The sequence below is a fragment of the Crocodylus porosus genome, unplaced genomic scaffold (genome assembly GCF_001723895.1).
Source record: "Crocodylus porosus isolate Cpor-Errol unplaced genomic scaffold, CroPor_comp1, whole genome shotgun sequence".
Taxonomy (NCBI): Eukaryota; Metazoa; Chordata; order Crocodylia; family Crocodylidae; genus Crocodylus; species Crocodylus porosus.
Genome location: NW_017728924.1, coordinates 8,596,332 through 8,621,136, shown reverse-complemented (window position 1 = coordinate 8,621,136; position 24,805 = coordinate 8,596,332). Strand labels below are relative to the sequence as shown.

At 43.3% G+C, this 24,805-nt stretch overlaps 1 protein-coding gene across 1 annotated transcript in view; it reads right to left on the bottom strand.

The window, feature by feature from the left end:
- Positions 1 to 21,159, bottom strand: part of LOC109313738 — a 36,235-nt gene extending 15,076 nt beyond the window's left edge. Inside the window, exons 1-6 of the mRNA XM_019540454.1 lie at positions 20,974 to 21,159; positions 20,427 to 20,531; positions 19,542 to 19,637; positions 17,300 to 17,399; positions 16,564 to 16,727; positions 14,395 to 14,588 (exon numbers count right to left, since the gene is read on the bottom strand). Of these exons, the coding sequence (XP_019395999.1) occupies positions 14,395 to 14,588; positions 16,564 to 16,727; positions 17,300 to 17,399; positions 19,542 to 19,637; positions 20,427 to 20,531; positions 20,974 to 21,058 (744 nt within the window). The 5' untranslated portion in view covers positions 21,059 to 21,159. The remainder of the gene's footprint in view (positions 1 to 14,394; positions 14,589 to 16,563; positions 16,728 to 17,299; positions 17,400 to 19,541; positions 19,638 to 20,426; positions 20,532 to 20,973) is intronic.
- Positions 21,160 to 24,805: the final 3,646 nt, after the last annotated feature.

Sequence of the window (24,805 nt, the reverse complement as noted above, 5' to 3'; positions counted from 1 at the left end):
CTTAGTAAAGTAACTGCTAAAACACTGAATTATTCTAAGAAGCAAAGATGTCCAGTGACTTGGACAATCATGCCTAGCAGTAAAATCAACTTATGCACAATGGAAACTAATTCCTTTGCTACCCAGTAGTCAAACCAGAAAAGTTGCTTACTTCTTATGGTTTTCTGTTAATAAAAAAGTTCTTTAAAGAGAATTTTCTTATCAAATGGAACTTTTGAAAGGGCTCATTGATGAAAGAGGGAGACAGGAGGAGCCAAGAAACACACCGAACCTCCCTGACCTCAACGTAGTTAGCTCCTGCTGCATTCTTCATATGTATTATTCAAACTCTGCAGTTATTTGAAGACCCTGAAGAAGTGGTGGGGAATTTGATGCTTATGGGGTCATCATCCTTATTCTAAATAAACCGATTCATCTTCAATCTGTCTAATTTGTAATCAAATACGGTTTGGCTGCGTCTCAGCCCAAATGCCACCCTTTGAATGGTTCATATTTACAAGCCAGAATTGTGGAGCTTTAGGTCTGTAGGTTTTGTTTTTTCTCTTTTATCGCTATCCTTGGCTTCCAAACCCTTCACTTGGATTTTCAAAAGGAGATAATCAAAAGAGGCAGAAAACTAATCAAGGTTGCTACAGAACACACAGCATGAGAAGTATAGCAGACACAGTCTCCTTTAGAATTTAACAAGCCTAGTGATTAAAAGTTATTGTCATACAGCGATCTGTGTTCGCTCGGAGATAAAGTACAGTATAGCACTCGGCCCAGTTTTTAAATCAATAATTTATAGGCTCAATATTTAACGTCGTCTTGAAATTAATTTTGTCCTCCTCTGTGCTTGTTGGTGTTTAATTTCCATTCAACTGTTTTATTGAACCAATAGGCAACAATGGCACTTTAGACACTTTAAGGTGGCTGTCTTTCACTGCACGGGTTTACCCATAAATACTGCACTGAAATGGAAATAAAGAGCCCTCTAAAATATAAACAGCTCCCGTACAATGAAGTTATTAAAATTGTAGATACAGAGGCTTCAGGTTAAGCTGCTCTATAATAACTAGAGCTGTATTCAGCAACTACAAAGGGACGGGATAATTTCCTCTCCGAGGCAAAGACATTCCAGGGTGGAAATGAAGGCGGCAAATTCTCCTGTATAACACTGGGGAGGAAGATGAGGAGACTCTGCGCGGAAAATTCGCCTGAATAGAAAAATTAGTTTCAATACTTGAGGATATTTATTGTTGTTCTCTGCTCCCGCATTTTGTGTTGGGAGTAGCGCTTTGTACAGGACAATGGATGGTGAATAATTTCCAGGCACCAGGCGATTCTGTGGATTGCATGGCCCAACTGACAGAGCTGTGAAAACCTTGGGCTAAGAAATGGCCTTTCCCCTCCTGTTTTGAGCACCTCATTTGAGACTTCTTCACTGCTATGTCTGGTGAGTGTAATATGCTTCTGACATGCCCACGCTGAGATCCTTTGGTCGTGCCATATTTGCCGCCTGCCATGTACATACACCTGTATGTCCCCCACGCTCCACGCTGGCTGAAAAATAGATGCTATGCATGGGAGATGAGATCCACTTGCGGTTTAGGTCCTAGAGTGGGCACCAAATCTGAGTTCAAATTTTTTGCTTTGTTATAATAGCTTCCTTGTAAAACTGCGCAAGTGAGAAACCCTGAGGACAATCAACCCTCAGAACAAGGTAGTAAAACACGGGGTAGATTTTTAGGCATCACTTGAATTGGTTAAATCATGCCTGAATGTCTAATAGATATTTTATAGATCATGGTATGGCCTGGATGTTCCAATCTGAGGTGAAATGTTATGCCCTGCATTACAACAAAGGTCATGTTCGATGAGCAGAATTAAAAACTGGGATTTTTTTTTTTTTTAATTCAAAGTAATTCACCAAAAATGTCAGTCTCTGGGGAACCGTGTCAAATTCACAAATATCTTTAGCCAAAATGGAATTGTGGAAAACTTCAAAAATATTAAAACAATTACATTTTGCAGAATAGATTTTCAAAAATGATATTTTATTTTGGAATACCTAAATGTTTTCTTTGACTTAGTTCGAAAATACCATTTTTTTTGCTTAAAAATCATCTTAAATTAAAAAAAGAAATTATAGAGCTTAAAGTACAAAGACTAAGTCCTGGGTTGAATTATATATTTTGGGTAGTTCCCCAAATATTTTTTGCAAATGTTTTCATTTTGTCAACCCCCCCACCTGCCCCACACACACCAAAACCCACCTGTTATTTTTTGTCTGGAAATAACCTATTCCAAGCACCCTGACCCTTTTCAGGGTGGCCACAGACATTAAAAAAAAACCTATGATCATAATAATTCCTTCTGGCCTTAAGGTATCACATCCTATTAAAAGCCCATGACAAGTCACTTGCCACTTCACTCTTTTTGCCTCATTTCTGTATTTCCTAATGTTGTGAGCCAATGCATTAAATATCCAAATTCTGGGACAACATGTTCATTTTGAGATGGTTTTGTGACTTAAGCAATGAAAAAGGAATCTCCTCTAATTTGGCAGAATAAGCTATTGGTTCCCTACCGCAGTAGTCAGGCAAGCGACGCAGCGACTTGCCAAGTTTTAACTGGCAGGTGGAGAAAACCAAACATTGAAGCGGCAGAAAAGGAAACCAAATGTCCTTTGCACTTTGTGCTCTAGCTTCCATCGTGCAAAGGAGCTCATGGATGAGAAAGGCCTTGCATTAAGACACGGAGCATACAGAGCTGGCTCCTACACCCTTGCAAACTCAGGAAGACCCTTGGGTTAACACCATCATGGAGTCTTCCCAGACTCGTGTGTCATTTCAAGACCAAGCAAGTCGAAGAATTGGAAGCTGGTATTTCTGGAGTCATTTAGAAGTCAGCCAGGATACCTCACCTCCACAAAAACAAGATGCTTTTACAGCATTTGGCAGACCTCTCTCCACCGGGTGGAAAGGGACCGCGGGAGGAACGCTAGCACTTCTCTGGTAGACAATTTGCTTGGGACGCTTTCAGTGAGGGGACATGTTGTCTTCCACAGAACGGGGCAGAGACGTCATCCTCAGAGTCCAGACCTTTTTTACCCCATCAGGGGAAATTTTCAAAGGACGTGTAGGAGTATAGTTTCTTCAGAAAGTCTTTGGGAGTCGGGCATCATTTGTGCCATGGAAGACCTCCCCCAGAATCTATGCTTCAAAGGGAAACTATGTCCAGGCAAAGTCTAGCTTGAAAACAGCATCAACTGGGTGCAGTTTTGCCCACATTGCAAGGCCAAATTGTATGTTTGCATTGCTTAGGTTGGATATTAAGAAAACCTCTCTCACCAGGGGGGTGGTGAAGCACTGGACTCTCCATCCTTGGAGGTTTTTAAGATCTGGGTAGACAAAGCCTTGGCTGGGACGATGGAGTTGGGGCTGGTCCTGCTTGCAGCAGGGGGTTGGACTGGATGTGACCTCTTGAGTTCCCTTCCAACCCTAAGTTTCTATGATTGTCAAAGGGATGCTGTGTTGTAACCCCGGTCCTCACCATGACTGATTCTCACCTGTCAACAGAAGTTTAGAGGAGTCGACAGGAACTGAAACCAGAGCCCTGTTTGGACAGAAGGGAGCCGTTTGGATTAGGATCAGATTAGATGTCAGAGATAGGACAAAGAGGAAGGGGAGTTAAATATTTGCTATTCAAACCTTGTTCAAAATGGCTTGAACTACCTAAGAATGCATTTCATTTGACTTAATTGCTCAGCCGTTTGAGAGACGTGGCCTACTCTGTTTCTGGAGTGACTGAATATAAATGCTAAAGATGATACAGCAGAGGAAAAATTTCCATGTCCTATTTCCAAAATAATCAAAACCAGAACCATAAATGAAACCTTTAGGACTGATCAAGGTTTTCTCACCCATTTCAGTTATGCTGTCTCAAAACTCACAGATCTTTCAGTGAACCCACGTCTCAGGCAGCTCTCTAGGGTCGACACGTGTACCATCACCATCACCTTTATGGGCAGTTCATGGACTTGCACTGCAGCTTGGTCCATGAAGTTTACTGCCAAGTCCTGGGCTTCCTCATACAGAAGATCAAATCCCCATGTCCTGATACCTGATAAGGCTGTGTGGGTGCTCATGCAGAAGCCGCTGGATCTCTGCTCGCTGGCTTTTGAAAGACTGAGTTAGCTGTGGTACTCTGAAGGCAAGCAGAAGGCAGGGTAGACTCACGTCTTATAGACTCACTAAAGCTTTCATGAGCTTTCTTACATTTTGCTATGGTATGTAGGCAATGCAGGACCAAACTCTTGCAAAGTACTGAAAAATCCACAGAGCAAGCTGAGAATCAAACTCTATGTTAAACCCAGCAGGTACCAGCACCAGGTTTGCATTTTCCTATTTTCTCAAGCTAAATTTAGGAAACAGTTTTAGGTCTATGCAAATACTGTTCCTACCTGAGCTGTCTCCTTTGTTTCCAAATTGAAGAACACTGTGCTCCTGATTTAAAATGCAGGGGTGAATTTACAAAACTTGAGTAAGGAGCGATCTTTTTGAATAATCCTCGAGGGATTATTGTAATTAAGGGAGTAATCCTTAGATGCTTCTTAATTTGTCTCCATTTTAAAATGGAGTGCTGTGTCTTGCATCATAAAAGGGAGAGAAAGAGGTGAAAAACGACAATGGTTGAACATTAACAGCTCTTCCTGCTACCCCATGCATCTGAGAATTACAACAAGTGGAACATTTAAAACCAGGAGATCATTAAAAAAAAAGGAGTCCTGTAGGAGAAATGAGATGAGGATATGAAATGTTCTGTGTACATATGATGCAACTGTAATTTAGAAACTGTAATTTCATGCCTCCAATTCTGACCTTCCAGTCTCTCCCTGTATGGAACTGCTTAGTCTAGCAAATTTTTTTTCCTTCCCCTGTGCTCTGGTAATTCCTCCCCCCCTTTAGCACTTATTTCAAACTAGATTGGACAAAACACTGAAAAATAGACTGGGGAACTATCCTCTGCTTTGCTGCCATACTGACAGCTGACTTCCTTGACTGCTGACTTTTTAACCACTGTGTCATCTACTGGTGACTTATTTTACTAGTGTTATAGGCAGGAGATCCATTGTGAATGAAGAAATCTGTTAGCTGGTGAGCAAGGACCTGACGATCACACTAAGAGCAGCAATCAGATAGTTTGAAAATACCAAGACAACGCTCATTTATCATTTATATGATGCCAACTGTTTTGTGGAAAATTCTCTATATCCAATCCTTCTAGCCAGAAGAAGTTTGGGAAAAGTTTTCAACTAGCACCTTGGCTTGGCCTCCCTGGCCCCAATATTGCCACTGATGTTGTGTGGAGATAACAATGCTATGGTAGAATGAGAAATAGCTGCAGAACTTCCTCATCTTTTAAATGTTTCCTTAGGCATGAGGACAGGTGTTGGGTTTGCCATGAACGGCAGAGCAGGTTCTGCTGTAATTCTGGGGGACTTCCATGTGCAAATTCCCAGCAGAAAGAAGCAGATATTTCCACTTCGTGTCCTTCTTCCCATTTACTCACCAATAGTCTACTGAACCTATCTATTGAAGTTGGAACCTCCCATCAGCTTCATGGAAATGACCAATGTAAAAAAAAAAAAAAAAAAAAAAAGGAAAGCCTGCTAATTCCCAGATAGCCTTTCTTCTGCTGTGAACCTTAAACAATGGGACAGTTTTTGAAATTCAGGGCAGGTGTGCTATTGTTGTGCCGGGGTAGGCACTGGCCACAAAGATGCAAGTCAATGGGCTAAAGTTTCACAGGGCGGTGTGATGTTCGTTAATCTGCAGCACCGTGACTTGCTGGCTACGAATCTGCTATAACCATTCACAAAAAATGCAGCAGTTTCCTGGAGACTCACAAGTTAAAAAAAAAAAAAAATCTGGGGCAGATCCTGAGAAGTCAGTTTGTAGAGTGCAAGGGCAAAAACCTACCTTTAAACAACCCAAGATTTGCGTGTACGGGTAGTTGAAGATGTACATGACACGCCCAATGTACACGACACGCATGACAAAGATGAGATGTAGCTAAGGGTTTTTTTGCCCCCAGAATAGTCCTCTACTTTCTGAACCAACTTGGGAGCCAACTTTTGCGTGTACAGGTAGTGGAAGAGTGCTGGCCCCCAGGACCTAATCTTAGCCCAATGTACATGATACACATGACAAAAGATGAGATGTAGTTAAGGCTTTTTTGCCCCCCAAATAGTCCTCTACTTTCTGAACCAACTTGGGAGCAGTAAGGCTCCTGATGAGATGTGGTTCAACCATTCTGGTTTCACCTTGAAGGGGGCAACGGTGTACAAACATGCCCATCCTGCAATATGGTCCTTCCAGCCGTGCACTAGCTGGACCACAACAAGGCACATCCCCCAGCCAAGACGCATGCTGGTGATCCTCTTCCAATGCCATGGCTAACCTTTTCCCTTATTTCCTGCCAAGCTGTCGTGACACCTGATACAGGAGAAAAGCTCTCCCTTCCAACTTGCTAGCACACTTGTGCAACAAAACTGAACTGAATTCAGCAACAAGGTTTTCCTTCAGGCTAAATGAGGCTGGAGCGCATACAAAAACAATAACTGATCTGTGCAAGGTCGGTTCTCTGCCATCGTGCCTGGGAAGAATAAAGCAACAAGGAGCGAGGGCTTTTTCATTCTCACAAGAGCTCTTCCAGTGTCTCGTGGTCTTTTGGGGAAAAACAACCTGAAATATATATTCTGTCCCCCACAGCTCTGTAATACTCACAGCAATTAGAAAATGGAAAGGTGCTATTGTGTCATCTGGTCCTGTCTCCAAGATCTGGGGAAGGATAGGTCTCCAGTCTATTTTTCAGTGTTGTGTCCAATCTAGCTTCAAATACGTGTTCAACTTCTGCAGGAGAAGTTAACCTTCCTGCTCTTAAAACAGGGCATTCTGGAAGCTATAAATATTTGCAAACAAACTTTTTTCTTACTTGGCATTGAAGCAGTAGTGTCAGAGTGACGTTGCAGCTGCAATGGTCCAGGAATTGTGCGAGGCAAGGATTTCTTAGGGCGGTATCTTTTATTGGACTAACTGCCTAACTGGAATAGAATTAGACAAGCTTTCGAAGAAGAATCTAAGAAGCATCTAATCTAATCTAATCTAATCTAATCCAAATTAAACTAATTTAAACTATACCTAAAATTAACCTAACCTATCTTGCTCTAGCCCTAACCCCTAACCCTAACCCGGATCATATCTTGAAATGTGTGACATGCATTTAGATTTAGGGGAGGCTCTGTGCTCACAGACCTCTGAGGCCAAACTGGGAAATAATACTGACAGGGTACTGACTGGCCTTCAGGAGACCTGGATCTTATTCTTGCCTTTCCTTCCATTTTTTATGGGCAATTCTCTCCATTTGCAGAATGACCATAACCACGATGACCTCCTTTGTAAAATGCTCAGAGACCTTCTGGTGCTATAGAAGAGATAGATCTTAATATCAGCCATTGGGACTACCAGGGTAATCAGCTTAGCCACAGGGGCTGCAGTAAGCTGTGCCTTCAGAGAAAGCACAGCCTATAGTCTGTGCAATTAGTTGTACAAGAGTGCAACCCAGAGTACTGATATCACAGGAGCACTAGTAGTAAATAGAGCATCTGATGGCCCATTGCTTAATGCAAGGACCTTTCTCATGCCTAGCTCCCTGTCACTGCACAGGCTGCAGGGCTGTTTCTCAGGCAAAGTGGGATTTATTCCCTACTGTGCAACATATTTTTGTCCAGTGTGAAGACGGAAGATAACAAAAGACGGCAATGCTTGTAATTTACTGACTGGTAAGTCCAGGTGAGAAGTGAGAGTTAACAAAATGAAAATGTCCCCTGATGTTCTACATAAATGTCCTTTAAAACAAAGAACAATGGGACTGTAATAGTTTGCGATTCGGCATTTCCCATTCTTACCCGCCACAATAATGTATACTTTTTTTTTTCTTGCAACACACAAGTATTACAAAGGATGCAGCAGTGGATGACTTGGCAAGCTTTCAGAGGCAGGTGTTCAACATGCAATTATCTTAAGAAGTCCATAAGAATGATTGCTCCATGATACACATTTATCTTTAATCTAATATAGTTTACAGAGGTTTTTTTTTCCCTGACAAATTACACTACGCTTTATGGAAATGTAACATTTTGTATGAATGGCTGGGAGCAGCCATGTTGCATGCTAATGAGCAGGACAAAGTAGCTCCACTCTTATTTGCAACTGGCTCAGACCTTTCCATTAGCAAATTAAAATCTGTTCAAATTTATTTACTAATATATTAGAAGAAGCTTCAGGCTCACCCCCTTGACCTGCATTATATAGCAAACAACTGTAGCAGTGAAAATAATTAATAGAGTGTATTGCACCTCCTGTTTGTTTCTTGATCACACCCTGGGGTCAGCTGTTTGGTGAGCTTGCCATCTGCATTCTGTTACAAGGCCACATTTACTTAAAAATTATCAATTATATTTCAAAATGACTTCTCTAATTGAACTCTCTTTATTCAAGAGTGCCCTGTCTAAAAAGCTTCTGAAAAATGGCCTTTGCTTGAAATACTTTCCCATTTCAAAGTCTAAAAGCAACTTTCCGTCTTGCTGAATCATGACAACTGAACAAACCCACAATGGTACCTTTATAGATAAATTAGAATTCACTAAATTAAAGTTCACTAACTTTATTTTACACACACACACACACTCTTTCTCTCTCTCTCTCTCTCTCTTAAATGCTGGGAGAGGCAAGGATTTCTTAGGGCCATCTCTTTTACTGGACCAACTGCATAGCTGCGATAGAGTTAAACAAGTTTTCAAATGCAAAACATTCTTCTTTGAAAGCTTGTCTAACTCTATCCCAGCTATGCACTTAGTCCAATAAAAGATATCACAGTAAGAAATTGTTGCCTCTTATGTAATTCCTGGACTATCATGATATTTATGTATGCATATGCATATATATGCATCTGGGAAGTACAACAGGTAGACTTATATATATATATATATATAGGTATAGATATATATAGGTATAGATATATAGACATAATATATATCTATATCTATATCTATATCTATAGATAGATAGATAGATAGATATCTCCACATGTTGTATTTCCCAGATGCATACATGTGCATATGCATACATTTATATACATAGTGATGATATATATATAAGTGATTCTTATACACAAGAAACTTCTCCAGGAAAGAAAAACAGGCTTGAGCTTCACTATATTTATGGACATAGTGAAGCTCAAGTCTGTTTTTCCTGGCTGGAAAAGTGCTGGGGTCATATATATATATATGTATGTATGTATATATATGTATGTATGTGTATATATATATATGTACATACACTGTCACACATACACACATATATACAGAGAGAGAGAGAGAGAAAGAGAGATGGAGATTGAGAGAATGAGAGAAACGTTCAGGTTTGTTTTATCTCTCTGGAGAAGTGCTGGGGTCATCTTTGGCTTGACTTCATATTATATCCAAGATCATTTTGGAGAATTTGGTTTCACACCTTAGAGTTTCCTTTAAGCATCCCCTCTTCTCATTAGCATGGTATATTTACTATGCATTTGGCACTTCCCAAACACAGAGGCTTCCTGTGCTTCAGAGCCAACAATTTACAGATCTGCTGAACTTCAGGGCTGTTTGTATACTTACATGCTTTGCAGAATTTGGCTCTGACACCCACGTGTCTCTGACATGCAGGAAGCTGATTGTAGCCCACTGGCTGCATGGTACAATCATAACTTAGGACAATTACATCTATCACAGTCTGGGTTACAGTGGAGTAACAATGAAGAAATGCCAGCACAGTTACTCAGGACTAACACTGCTAGGACTAACAACAGCATCTATTCTCCATTAGCAGAGGAGTTTGGCCCATTGCCTTTATTGAAGGGAACCTTGGCTGCTAATTGCATGAAAAGTGCAATCCTCAAGAGCGGGTTGCAAAAGAATAGACGAGACGCTGTGCTTTACTGACCTCTGCCTTCCATCTCCATGAATAACCGCGGCGGGCTTTTTCTCCCTGGGGAACAACTTGTTCCGGGGCCTAGCTGTCTCGTTTTCAAAGGGGAAGCTGATTATGATGCACAGTCAAATGAAAACATAAAAAAAGCAGCTTTTGGGATGGGAAATGTGGTCTCTCAACACATGGCTAGTGAAACGCAGAGGTTTTACCTTCTGCATGATATTCTGTCCCGATTCCTTTATGCTCTTGCAAATACCACCCAGCCCTTACACCTAGTAGAAACTCCCCCACCTGTATCAGAGATGTGGACTCTCTCTAATAGAAGAAAATCACTCAGTCAACATGTTTTAACCTCCAGCTTCACTGTTGAGAGACGCCGTTAGGAGCATTCGTCTGAAGTCAATACCCTACCTTCTGCTTCTCCATGGGCACGTCCACACAAGATGCTTAATGTGCAGAAGATTAGTGCTACTGAGCATTAGTGCAGTGAGCAAAGCCCATGCTAATGAGTTAATGAGCAGTAGATTTAGTCTAATGAGAATTAATGTCACCAAAAAAACCGTTCACCTGTGCTAAAGCGCAGTAGCAGCAATTATGGTGCATTTAATTTGTACCTGTCATTACAGGTACTAAACTTAACGCGCTATAATTATGGCACATTAATGAATGTGTGGATGCACCCTACTGCGATCTAACATTGTTGCTTTGTTTGAATTCTGTGGGCACCTGCCCTGCAACAAATGAGCAGGGACCTAAGTGCTTTTACCTAGGCCTCCAGAGAATTAAGAGGCCCCTGGCTTGCAGGTCATTCCCTAGCATGGTTAATTATTTAGTCTATGTTTTTTAAACACAGTTCACGGGCACAAATGGAAAAGCAATTTCCACCCCCCGCCCTTAGGTCTGCGCTTTCTACAGAAGTTTGAAAGATGTTGCACCCCAGCTACTGCAAACCTCCACAAATATCCAGAAAATGCATTTGTCGTGTGGGACTCAACGTTTTTGGCAGGTCACTCAGCAGTGAAATGATTGAAGAGTAGAGGAACATCTACAGGATGGCATATTAATGAAATAACTAGAACATGGAATCAATACGGCACATAAAAAACAGATTTTAAAAATGGACAAATTCAATGGAGGATTCTTAAGATATACAGCAGTAAATCGAAAGTCCTTATTAAGCAAGTGTGTTTCTTAAAGCGAGCCCGCAGAAGACGTTTTTTGGTGCTAGTCTATTTAATATTTTAAACCGGTGAACTAGTAGAAAACCAAATAATCATTGATGATGTTGGTGGCTGGCACAAAGATAAGTGGGGTGAAAATACTGAAGAGGACAAGTATGGATACATTGCACATCTGAAAGCTGGGCGGAAGTCAATAATAGACGGTACAGCTCAATGGGAAGTCATATTATGGGAACAAAAATGTAAGTGTTACTTACTGGTTGGGATATTGTATCCTGGGAACAAATGACTGAAAAGAACTTGGGGGAGTCCTGGAGGAAAAATGGTTGAACATGAACTTCCTGATTGCTGTTTTCACCAAAGGGGATAATTCTTTTTTTCAATAGATAAATAGGTCAATGAAAAGGGAGAAAAATTATGCCAAAAATTCCATATTGTTTCTGTTTCGGTATCTGGTATGACTCCTTATAAACATACCGATTTGAAAATGTCACAGAAATGTTACTGAAAAGTACTTTGAGCCATAAAATGTTCAGGAATACTTACAAGAAAACGAGCAAAACTCTCAATTCAATGTGAAGATTTCCCAAAAGGTGGAAATGCCATGTTCCCAAAAGTTCCAGATCAGCCCCAATATAAGTATTTGATATACCCTGATTAGCTTTTTCTCTTGTGAATTGACCCATGATAACAGAAGGCTGCAAAGGCAGGTTTTGGGATGCATTACTGCTGACCTCTTGTGGCTATTTCATGCTATTTCACCTAAAATCAATAATCCCATCGCAAGTTCAAACAACTTTTCAATGAGTTTTGCTGTGGGAGAAACGCAGCTAAAAATAAAGACCCTATTTGTTAAAATGATGGTATTTTTAAAAAAATACAAATCCTAGCAATCCTACAATTGTAAAGCAGTTCAACATTAGAGCAAAATCCTTCAAGGGGTCACTTTCTTGTTATATAGAATAATGACTTTGGTCAAGAAGAAACCTCGGGGGATCACCTACACCACCAGTCAGATCTAATTTAAAGTCCTAGAGCATTACTGCAAGAAAGGCATCAGATTTATCTTCCCCAGCTGTGTCCATCCTCTAAATCAGGGGTGCTCAGCCTGCAGCGCCTGGGTTGGACCTGACCCCTGATGCCCTGTGGGGCCTCTCACAGATCCGTGTCCTGTGGCCCTGCCACTAGGCAGGATGGTGCAAGGCCTGATCCTGGCATCTGGGGCCAGGTGGGGGTGATGCAGGGCCCCAGGGCCCAATTCTGGTGCTCGAGGTCCAATTCAGTCTGTCTGACCCTGCGGCCAAAAGATTGAGCATCACTGCTCCACATTAAATTGGGCGCTGAAGAACTGACTCTAAAAGTAATTGTATTTCTTACAGGCTTTTGGACCTTCCTTTACAGCATATAGCGGAGAGACTTCTCTTACCCCAAACATCTGTCTGAGGCGGCTGAGACAGGGATAATGTTACTCTGAGCAGAGGGTTTGGGCTACATGACCTCTTAAAGTCGCCCTGATCCCTATACTTCTGCAATTCTAGGCAATAGCATAATCAGTCCCAGGCACCAATTTGGAGGGGCCTTCCAGGATGGCAGTCGAGGCCAGGGTGGTGATAGTGGGGCCACCCAGATGTTTGGTGTTAAAACCAGCACCCCCTCCAGCCCCTTTCACTTTCTGGCATTAACCCACCACTGCTCCTCCCCTTCCCATGCAACCTCACTGACTCTGCCAGTGACAGCAGTGAACGGGAAACGTGGAGCAAGAAATCATCCACAAACTGGACTGTGCTAAGTGTGGTTTAAACATGGGGCTGTGGCTTTTTATCTCATTACTTGGGTTATCTTTTGTGACTCCTGCCTTTGCTTCTGTGGGTTTACTTGTCCTTTGCTTTTCCCTCCTAGCACTGCTCCGTTCCCCCATCTCTCCCCCCCTTGTATATTCTGATTTCCCTCTCCTTATACTCTGCTTTTTGCAAGTGCTTTCACAGCATCTGATGCACTGCAATTAGGTTCATGAAAGCAAGTGCTCTCTCTCTCTCTCTCTCTGTATATATCTTATTTAGTTAGTTTATAAAGGCGCAGATCAACTCTACCTTCCAGCAATGTTCACTGGCCACCTACAGACATTTTCTAGCAAGGTCCTTTGTGATTTCCACCCAGGTGGCATGAGCTCCCTGAAAGTTACTATATCTTCCTCTTTCACAGCCTTCTCTGTCATAATGCCTGCAAAACACCTGGCTAGGTAGCTGGCTTATCATGCAGAAGACAATCAGCTTGCTATTTCTGCAAGCTGATTAATCAATGGTAGTTTATCAATGGTAGTTATGGCCTCCCATTACCATAAGATCTGAGTGCCTCATGATCTACAATATATATATATATTTTTTTTTTTGCAGTGTCCCATGTGGATTGTACACATAGGCAATGGAAGTGACTTGTCCCAAGTCACTCAGGAAATTTGTGGAGAAGTATAGGCTTAAAAGGAAGGTCTCAGCTATTGCTCTAACCACTGGACCTTTTTTCCTCTCTGCTCTCTTTTGCATTTCTCTGCCTGTATTTCTGGGGTGGACTCTGTCTCTCATGTGCTTGTCCACTGGCGCACAATGGGGCCCTGCTCAGTACCACTTGTTATTATTACAAAACATTCAAGGAATCACTATTTCTCCCTCTGCTTTCTCAGTTTATTAGGGCATTTGCACCTTACCCAGCAGCACAACGTATTCACCAGGGAGAAGAGAAAGAAGAAACATGCAGGCTTCGCACCTGCTGCCTACCCGGTGCTGCTACTGGATCATGTGCCAGCCTTGGTCTGCAATGCAACGGGGCAATACTAAGATTGGTTATAAGATCCTTCCTTCTGTGTATTAGTCCCCACAGTTTTCCATTTAGTTTAATGTCATAACTGCCAGCATGATTCATCTCTGTTTCCTCCGACTGGATTTCCTCTTTCTGGGTTGCTTGGGCCTTGCCGCCTTCATTTTTTCCAATTTCTTTCGTTTTCCTTGCTTCCTTGCTACTCTTACTGTCTTTACCACCTTCTTCTTGCTCTCTTTAGGCAGGTGCTCTGTAGCCAGCTCTTCCCCTTTTTCCTTCCTTTTCTTAAGTGGTTTCTTCTTCTTTTCCACCTTTACCTTCCTCTCTTTAGGCAGCTCTTCTCCATTTTCCTTCCTTTTCTTACGTGGTTTCTGCTTCTTTTCTACCTTTGCCTTCCTGTCTTTAGGATGCTCTTCCCCATTCTCCTTCACTTCCTCAAGTGGTTTTTCCTTTTCCACCTTTGCCTGACTCTCTTTAGGCAGCTTCTCTTTCTTTTCCACATTTACCTTCCTCTTCTTATGTGGCCTCTCTTCTTTCTCTCCACTTGAAGATCTCTTTTTCTTCCTTCTGTGTTTCAAAGCTATAATATGATAGTTCAGTGGTTAAGATTTGAAGAAATGCATTAAGCAAGAAAAGAGGAGCGGAGTTGAATTGTCCCCACTTCTAGGAGCTCAGCAGTCAGTCCGGGCTCCAGACATTTGGGCAACTAGGGAAGGAGTGGGGAGGAAGGAAGGATATGAAGCTGGCAACACAGGTGAATTGTTTCATGGGTTAATTATCTGATGATACATAATGCAGTCGCTCCCAAACTCTGACAGATTGTGCACCACCAGTTTAAAACTATACAACCTTAAGTACCACCAGCAAGTTTTTGCATAGAAAGTAATTATAATAAATCAGTTAACGCATACTACTGACGGGTCGTTTGCGTACCACTGGTGATCCCCGCACCACGGGCTGGGAACCGCTGACGTAGTGGATGCAGGAAAGAGACTGTCTGCATGGGGCTTTACTGAAGATTTAGAGCCAGGGGTAGGTGCCTAACTAGGGTAGGGTCTGCAGCTCAGCATTGAAGCCCTGTACTTTAAATTCTTCCTGGTTTTTCCCTGATGTGCAAATGAAATCCATTGAAAAGAAAGGGAAATTCACTACTGAGATCTGGTAATGTCTTTTTGAGGCAAACTTGGCTCTAGGATAAACCCCCATGCTTGCTGTTTTACTCCTGGAATGACGTTTGCCTTTTTTCCTCTTCCTAATTTAATCACTAATGTTCTTAAGACAGCTGTCCTCATTTTCCCACTATCCTTCCCTGAGGGCAGATGCCTTTCCAAAATAGCAAGGGCACTCGTGACACTGGCACCCAGCACTTCAAAAAATCTGCTCCAAAGAGAGTTTTAGTTCCCAAACTGAAAACTACCCAAGACACCAGAAAGTTCACTATCTCCATCTATTGGACATCTCCACTTGTTGCCCACAGTAAGGGGTGGCAATATAAGCAGGAGAACCAGGCTAGAGAGAAACCTCCTTGCAGCACCGCAAGCACTGAAGGTGGTGCTGACCGTCACATGGCTTGAGCACTAAAAAGGATTCGACACCCAGGCATTTTGTGCCAATGTGTACTCATGTGGCCTGCTTGCCACCAAGTCAGCAGGGTGTGGGTCAAACAGTTCCAGTTTCTGAAGCCTAGGGCAATACGTGATGCAGCCACGGATACTCAACCACTTAAAATAAGTTTAAAATGAATACAGAAATCCAACCCCCCCCACCAAACCTTCATGGACACCAACTCTTGCCAATCTGCATGGTAGTTTTGACTGAGCATGGTTCAGCATGGTCCTTTAACACACACCCTGGCACCTTCAGAAACCACTCATTTGCTTAAATACATGGTTAAATGCTTTGTCCCATCAAGAACTGAAAAAAAGATGCCGCATTGATGGCCACGGTGTAAGGGAGGTGTTGGTTGTAGCGGTGTTGGTCGAAGGACATAGGCAGACAAGTTTCTTGGGGTAAATGTGATACCTTTTATTAATACTATACAGTTAATACTAAGAAAAGAGGAGGCTAGATGTACACCTTGCTGGGATCATTTGACCCCGGTACGCTTTCCTGCCGTGGCAGGGGGTCGGACTCGATGATCTACTCAGGTCCCTTCCGACCCTAGAAACTATGAAGAAAAGGTATCACATTTACCCAAAGAGCCTTGTCTGCCTATGGTATGGAAAAAACTCTTCAGGCTTTTAGCTGTCAATCGTGCAAACAATGATGCTGATACAGGTTTTGTACCATGGGGTGGCTTTCCTTCTGAGGATAAAAACTCACAGGAACAAAGATGCTTGACAGCACTACCATGTGGCTTGTGGACTCAGCAGCCTTGACACAGCCTCCGATTGCTAAATCCATGGAGGTTTACCTGGCATACCCCTGTCAAAAGGGTCTGTCTTGCAGAAGAAGAGCAGCATTGGTTTTCAACCATTAGGAAACCCACATCTTATAGAGGCCTATCAATTGGGCAGGCTGCAAGTTTACTGAAAGGAAGGAAAGAAAAATCATACCTGCAGAGCCAAACTTTTTGATCTTCCCAATTACCCTTCCATGCACATCACTTCCTGCACCCCAGCTCGAAGGCTGAGCCCCTTGGGCTTGTTTAAGAAATGGAAGCTTCTTAGCAAGGGCTCCAACCCCAAAGGTCAATGCGCTGATCTTCCTCATCTGGATGCTACCGGGAAACAAGAAACACATTTCTGCTGTGCAAATCCACAAATAGCACCAAGACTACTGAGCTACAATTAACAGAAAGGTCCTGGTCTTTCTTGAGCCTGATGTAAGTAATAGAGTACAGCAGAAAAGAATTTGCACGGTAGGTGCTGAAGTGCAGTGGGTTTCCCGCGCACGTGAACTCATTATAAAACAGCACTTCTCTGCTTTACGCATCAGAAGTGGCTAGATTACAAAAAGCTCGGTGCGTTGGCTATACCTCGGGGACCTGGGGTCCGTTTGAAGATATAGTGACAGCCGTGGGTGTTGAGCAGTAGGAAATCTGGTCCTGTGTAGCAGAGGGAATTTCTGAACTGGGCCTACAACTGCCCTAGGATTATCAACGCCCGCCGCGCCTTGTATTCACTGGAGAAACAGGACCAGGGGCAATTTCTGCCGCAGCGGGAGCAAGGACCCAGGGCTCCTCCATTGTAGTGAGCCACACAGTTGCCAGGTGAATTTGGGCCTCCTGCTCCTTGTCCAAATGCCCTAATCCCAAGTTGATCGGGCTAAAACACTTCTTGCAATACTTACAAATAGAAGCACCAGAGGCCCAGTCCAATCAGCAGGGCGAGAATGATGCACACTGAACCGAGAACAACAATCTTGGCTAAGGCTGGCCGATTTGGGATCACTATGTCACATAAAGAAAATACATCATGAACTGAAAGAACAAGACAGGAACTCCTTGGGGATGCCAGGCCATTTGGTCACATTGAGCTCTCCCCAATTAAACACGGCGCTTATATATAACCCGCTTTTATAGCATTATTATTTTTGAGAATGATTTGCATGTATTTCTAACACTTGAACAGTGACATCGGCTGCATGCTGGAAGAGCTGCCAACCCCAGATGTTCAGGAATCTCAAACATGGCTCCAAACCCCCCCAAAAACTTTAAAAAAGAAAAATATTTTGGGCTCTTGCATAGGCCCTCTGTGTTTGCAACTGTTGGGGATACATTTTCATTAAAGCTCGATTTCCCATGCCACCAGCAGCAGAAGTCTAAGAGCATCTCCAAGACCACGATGAAATGGGGAGAGTGGGCAACAGTGGCATGCTCCCTTTCGGGGCTAACTGGATGGCATCCCTTAGCTTAGTCTATTGTAGGGATTGAAGGGAGAGGACATGAAGCCCAAAGGAAGGATACTCTCCTTTCTACTTTCTTATGAAGGCTTTTTTCCCCCTCCCCATCTTTTTTGTCATTGCAAATGTGATGTTCTTGAATAAGAAGGGGCAATTCCAAAGCTTCCAGTTCTCAGTATAAACCATTTGTTTCTTTGGCTGGCATTTCAAGGACATACTACAACTTTATAGGTGAGCACACAGAAATTATTAAATATTCTGCTTTTCAAAAGCTGAGAACATGTGGACCTCAGCTGGAATACGCTTAAATAGGTTTTGAAGGAAGAGACTTTAAATGTGCTTTCTTTGGCTAGAAGAACAATTATTTTTCTCTGGCTAGAAGAACAACTCTCACCATACTATAAATAGGTATAAACAATCACCTTTTATTAGCATATTTGTTAATTATTATTTGTATTATGGAGCCAATCATGGACCAAAACCCCACTGGGCTAGTTACTTCATAAGCACAGAAGAAAGGCTTTTACTATGAAAAAGTTTTGCTGCATATTTTTCCCGTCAAACAGTAAAAAGGTAACCTAAACTCACAGGTAACACAGTATTGCAAATACAGTAAAAATATGTTCATTTACATATTTTTTGCAGGTCCTGTATGTGCTAGAGAGATTTCCACTGCTAGAGGAGATGATAGCACTATGAGGAGCCCAGCAGCAGGAAGACCATTATTGCAATACATGTTCAGAGCAGCTACACTGGTAGAAAAATCTGGGGTGTAACAACCGTAGATACTTACAGGTTAGGATATGCAGCCCTTGCTCAACCGCCGAAGGGATTCAGAGATGTCACACCCAAAACTTTCTTCCCTTCCAGCCCCTTCAGGTTTTTCGGGGAGCACAGAGGGCCCAGAAACCTGGCCCGTTTGCTAGACTGAGTATTTCCTTCAAGCCAGCCCAACCCCATGGCTTATGAGACTTGGATTAAATCCTGATCTGAGCCACGGGCCTGTTGCAATTCTCAGCTGCTAAAAAGTTCCTTGGGAAGTAATGCCAACTTCCATAAATTAGGAAAGCCCGAGACTGAAAGCTATTTGAGGCTGGGGCAAGTGGAGCCAGTTCAACACTGCCCCTACAGCCCAAGGATTGTTGGAAGGGGAGGAAAGATGGGGTATTATTTGGACCACATCAGTTATACATGAATATCAGAGTGAATTTTGTTCACGTAATGTATTGAACCAAATTCCAGGTATTGACATTTTTTTTTTTGTGGAAGTCAGCCCTTCTCTTCAAGTTTTTCTCCCACTCAGATTTTAGTAAATAGGTTTCTACAGGCTATCCTGATGGTCTCAGCATTATGGCTGGTAATTCTGAATGAAGACCCATATGGGTTGTTTCAAAGCTAGGTCTTGAAATATTGATCACTTGTTAAAAGGCTCAGTGCATTTAATGTTCAAAACATCCAAGATCATCTAAATATCCTCTCTCCAATTTCCTTTTCTACAATGGAAGCAGCTGCTAAAGTCAGCAAGATACGTAACTGCCTTTCAGTCCTTACTCTCCAACAGGTGACAGCTGCCTTGCTTTTCTTAAGGCTAGTTTATCTGGGATTGACTGGGTGCCAGAATCACCGAAAGCTCATTTGAAGAAAACAACTTAATCATTTTTATGAAAAATAGCCCCAAAAAATCATGAACCTTTATTCCAGTTGCTTGCTCTCTTGAACAAAGGATGTGGCTGTAAGCTATGAACGAGGTTGGTATCACTCCGGAGGCTGTCACTGTTTGCATGTCCTAAAATTAAAAAAACCCCTGGTTGTTAAAGAGTGTCACATGGCACAGATCTGGGGTGGCCAATCTGTGGCCCAATCTTGTGACTTCCAGGGTTTTCAGAAAAGCCCCTAAAGCCCCCACATGCATCTCTGAGGTTGAATGCACTATGCTTGGACCCCGGACCATGTTTCAATCTGTGCTGTCACTTTGGGGAAAGCTAAGGGCACTTCTCCGACTGCTGCTCCTGCAGTCCCGGGAGCAGCGCTGGTGTGAACTGGGAGCGGGGTGGAAGGGGGATGTTCAGCTTTCCCAGGGATGTGAACAACAGCCTTGAATACAAGCTGTTACATGCTGGGACTGTGCATAGAAACAGCCCTTCCCATCAGCTCCTGCCCTAATGATATTACCTGCATAGATCTGGAGCAGGAACCAAATGCATGACAGAGGCATCTCTAGAACATAATGCCAGTAGTGTTATGGGTGGTGGTGGGGTTGCTGAATAAAGGGGATCACCGAAATGAAGGCAGAGGGACCTGAGGCTCTGGCTGCCCCTCATCACCTTGCCCTCCCTCCCTGTGGGCGATAGCACAGGAATGTATATCTACATGATTGCCACCAGCAGCCAAGTTAAGCTGAGGCCTTGCATCATTACTCGGCATATAAATCTGCAGCAGCTGTGTGTTAAACCGGATGTTGGCAATGGCCGCACTTCTCTTCTTGGCAGCCTCCTGGCTCAGCTCTGCTCGCCCCACTGCCTCCAACTCTGGTGCCGCGGGGCACAAGCTCTCTCTGCTATGAACCGCGAGGTACCTGGATAGCCTAGGAAGTGACCAACAGCCATGTGTGGCAGTCCCAGGCCAGTTTCCAGGGAAGGTGGCATGGTCTTCTGAAGCACATCAGGAGCTTTCACAGGAGCTACAAAATATTTTTGGAAACACCCGAGATGAGTTTGGCATGACCAACGAAGCCTTGCACAGCCTAGAATATCCTGCCCCCATGGTGCTACCACCGTGGAAATCACCAACAATAGTGCGAACGGCAGCCACAGCCTGAAGTATTAGTACACACTTGCTGCCAGTGGTTTCACTAGGAAGATAAGAATTGCCATTTACTGGGTCAGACCACAGGTCCATCTTGCCCAATCTCCTGTATCACACAGGGGCAACCTGAAAGGCAGATGAACTGGTATGAGCAGAGTTTTTTTTCCCCACTGTTGCTTTCTTACTTGCAGCCTCCAGGGTTTAAAGTTCGGATTCAGAAGCGGTATCCCTAACTCCCGTGCTCAATAGGTACCGATGCACCTTTTCTCCAAGGATGTGTCTGAATCTGGCCGAGGTCAAGGGAAGTCTGAGCTCACCTGAATGAACTGGGGTGGACCGCAGTGACAATTCTGCAGAAAGCGCTGAAAAAGTGAACCAGAAGTGTTTTGTGAGGAGGGCCATGGCTTCAACCTGTCAGCTCCTTTGGGGCATGAAGAGCAAGGAGGGGAAGCAGGGACACAGCGAGCGATGTTTCTATTGCTCAGTGTCACTGCAGAAATCCTATCCTGGGTTTCCGCCAGGTCACACGATGTCACAATGAAGCCAGAACCGATGTTCTCACAGTTTTGTTCTAGAACAGGAGGCAGAGCCACTTGGAAGAGGTTGGTTGCGTTAGCCGAAAATATCAGTCCATGCAAAGCGCTTACAAAAGGGCAAAGCTAGTAGACGCCATGTGAAATTCCTCTGCTAAAACTCTAGAGCCATGGCAAAAATACAGCCTTGCAAAGCAAGACAAGAACAATGGCAACTGATCCTCTTACCCTTGCTTCTAGAAAAGGCACCAAGTTCAGTCCTGGAAGGCTTGGCCAGACAGCTGTACCTTCAGGAAAAGTCAAAAGATCAAATGGTAGCTAGCCGCACATCAGTAGCATCCTGGGAAGTACTGGGTTCAGACAACAGATTATAGGATTGCTTCTGCAAAGGTCAGCTAGAAAAGTGAGTTCCACTGGTTTGGGAACAGACCGCCCCACTATTTCTAATATCAACAGTTTTTATAGTTCTTGGGAAATCCAAAAAGAGCAGGTCCTCAAAGAATTAATTTCTACGCACTTGGAGGAGAAGAAAGTGATTAGAAACAGTCAGCGTGGATTCACCAAGGGCAAGTCATGCCTGACCAACCTGAATGACTTCTATGATGAGATGCCTGGCTTTGTGCATGCAGGGAAAGCGATGGATGTGGTATAGTTTGACTTTAGGCTTTTGGTACCGTCTCCCACAGCATTCTCGCAAGCAAGCTCAGGAAGTACGGGTTGGATGAATGGACTGTAATTTGGATAGAAGGCTGGCTGGCTTGTCAGCTCGATGGGTAGTAATCAATGTCTCAATGTCTAGTTGGCAGCCAGTATCAGGAGGAGTGCCCCAGGGGTCAGTTCTGGGCCGGTTTTGTTCAATATCTTCATTAACAATCTGGAAGATGGGGTGCATTGCATCCTCAGCAAGTCTGCTGATGACATGAAGCTGGGAGCAGATATGCTGGAGGGTAGGGCTAGGATTCAGACCTCAACTATTTGGAGGACTGGACCAAAAGAAATCTCATGAGGTTCAACAAGGACAAGTGCAAAGTCCTGCACTGAGGAGGGAGCAATCCCCTGCACCGGTGCAGGATGGGGTGACTGGCTGGGCAGCAACTTTGCAGAAAAGGACCTGGGGTGACAGGGGACAATAAGATGGATACGAATCAGCAGTGTGTCCTGGTTGCCAAGCAGGCTAAGGGCATCCTGGGCTGCATTGGTAGGAGCATTGCCAGCAGATCGAGGGCAGTGATTATTCCCCTCTATTCAGCACTGGGGAGGCCGCATCTGGAGTTCTGTGTCCAGTTTCGGGTCCCCCATTGTAGAAAGGATGTGGAAAATATGGAGAGTCCAGTGGAGGGCAATGAAAATGGGGTTGGGGGCTGAGGCACATGACTTGAGAGGAGAGGCTGAGGGAACTGGGCTTATTTCGTTTGCAGAAGAGAAGACTAAGAGGGGATTGAATAGCAGCCTTCAAGTCCCTGCTGGGGGGTTGCAAAGAGAATGGAGCTGGGCTGGTCTCATTGGGAGCAGATGACAGGACAAGGAGCATTGGGCTCAGGCTGCAGCAAGGGAAGTTGAGGTTGGATATTAAGAAAAACTCGCCCACTAGGAGGGTGGTAAAGCACTGGGACAGGTTACCTAGAAAGGTGGTGGGATCTCCATCCTTGGACGTTTTTAAGGCCCAACCCAACAAAGCCATGGCTGGAATGGTATAGTTGGAGCTGGTCCTGCAGGGCCAGGGGGTTGAACTGGATGTGACCTCCTGAGGTCTCTTTGAACCCTAAATTTCTACGAATCTATGATAGCGGTTGAGGACATTAACGAAATGGAAGATAACAAGATGTCGATAAGCCCCTAGTTCAAGGCATGCTGATCCTGTCAGGGAACCTCAACAGGTTCTTGTACAATGAATATACATATTTATTTTATGATATAAAGGAATTTAAATTTATTTTATTTATAAATACAAGGAATATAAATTTATTTTATAATAAAGTAAATAAATGGTAAAATTTGCATTGGGTATTATTGATGCTGTGGGCTTGGAGAACTGGCAGGCTTTCTTGGTATACATTTGATTAAATGACAGAAATAAGAACTTGTTTAGCATTTGCAGATACTCTTCCAGGTACTCTGAAGGGAGGGAAAGGGGAAACAATTTAAAGAAACCTTGGTAGGATATTAATAAAAACTAATGCAATGTTTTAAAATATAGTACTGACAATATGGACCAGGGAGAGTTTGGACACTAGCTCTGATCAAACTTACCTGGGTGATGCCAACTTAGGAAGGATAACCGATATGGACAAAATCAAACAAAAATGTTATGAGAAGCAGGAAAAATAAAATATATATTTTTAAAGACATGCTGTATCTTGGGATCCTTTAGACCAACTGACTACATACATGCATCTGGATCTACTATGTGAGACCAAGTTATTCAAACAACGCTCCTTGTATATGAACAGAACACCTGCGAAGTATGGGGCATAGTGAATTTAATTGTTATTAACTACACATTGCAAACTCCCATCAATAATAATGAGAGCTATTTGCTTTAGTCTCTGTAGAAATGTAAATGCACTTCAATCTGTCCAGTTGTTTGCATGTGTCCCTTTGCTAGGGAATGCTTCCTTGGTGGAAGGGGGGGAGTTTATCACCCTCCACCCACAACAGCAAACAGCAATGTTAATATCTGGATATGCTACAGCTTGGTGTAGTATGAGCAGCAAGTCTTAAATCATGGAAAACTGATGTATATTAATGGGATGATTGAGGACACCTAATACTCACTTTGAAGAGCTAGATAAGGAGGGATAATGGATTTCCTGCTATTACCAGGATTTGCACCCTTCCTCCCCCTGTCTGGATATGGCTACCCCATGCCAGACAGAGATGACTTTATCCCTGGCTCTTCATTCAATACTGTGTTTGCAATTTGAGACAGATGGTGAGCAGTTTGAAACCATCTCCTTAGGGACCCTTCAACCTTTTGTTTGCAAATTACTCCATCTGAATGCCATGACACCTGTTAGAAGCACAAAGATAACATGGTGACCTACAAGGCAACTAGTGTTGTAGTATACTTTATGACAGCTAAAATGATGTTGCATTCACTGTGACAGAAAAAAGGTCTACATATAAGGCTGAATGCATTCTCAATTCTTATTTCCCCTGTATCCCTCCTATTCCTTCTGCTTTAAAGGCTAACCCCTTAACCTATTGTCTGTCTCCCCCATCCATGACTTATTCATAATATGGTACCATTTCAATAGCCCACCTGGATCAGGGCTTCATGGTGTCAGGTGTAAGAGAGACAAATATGAGTCTTTGCCAAGACAGCTTATGTTCTGAAGTGACAACACAAGGAAAGGGAAGGAGGGAGGGAGAAAAGAAATGGTATCTTGTATCTTATAGATGGGGAGCTAAGGCGCGGACGGATTAAAGATCGGATCCAGGTGCCCATAAATAGTGCTCAAGAATACACAGCATGGCTCCTGGGTTCAGGACAACTTCCTTGGTACATTTTATTGCAGTAGCTCTTAACGGGAGTCTTGCCCTTCACTCCAGCAGGCCTTGGATCAAGCTTTATGAGCCTTGCCAAAGGTAAAACAGTGAGTCAGTGGCGGAGTGT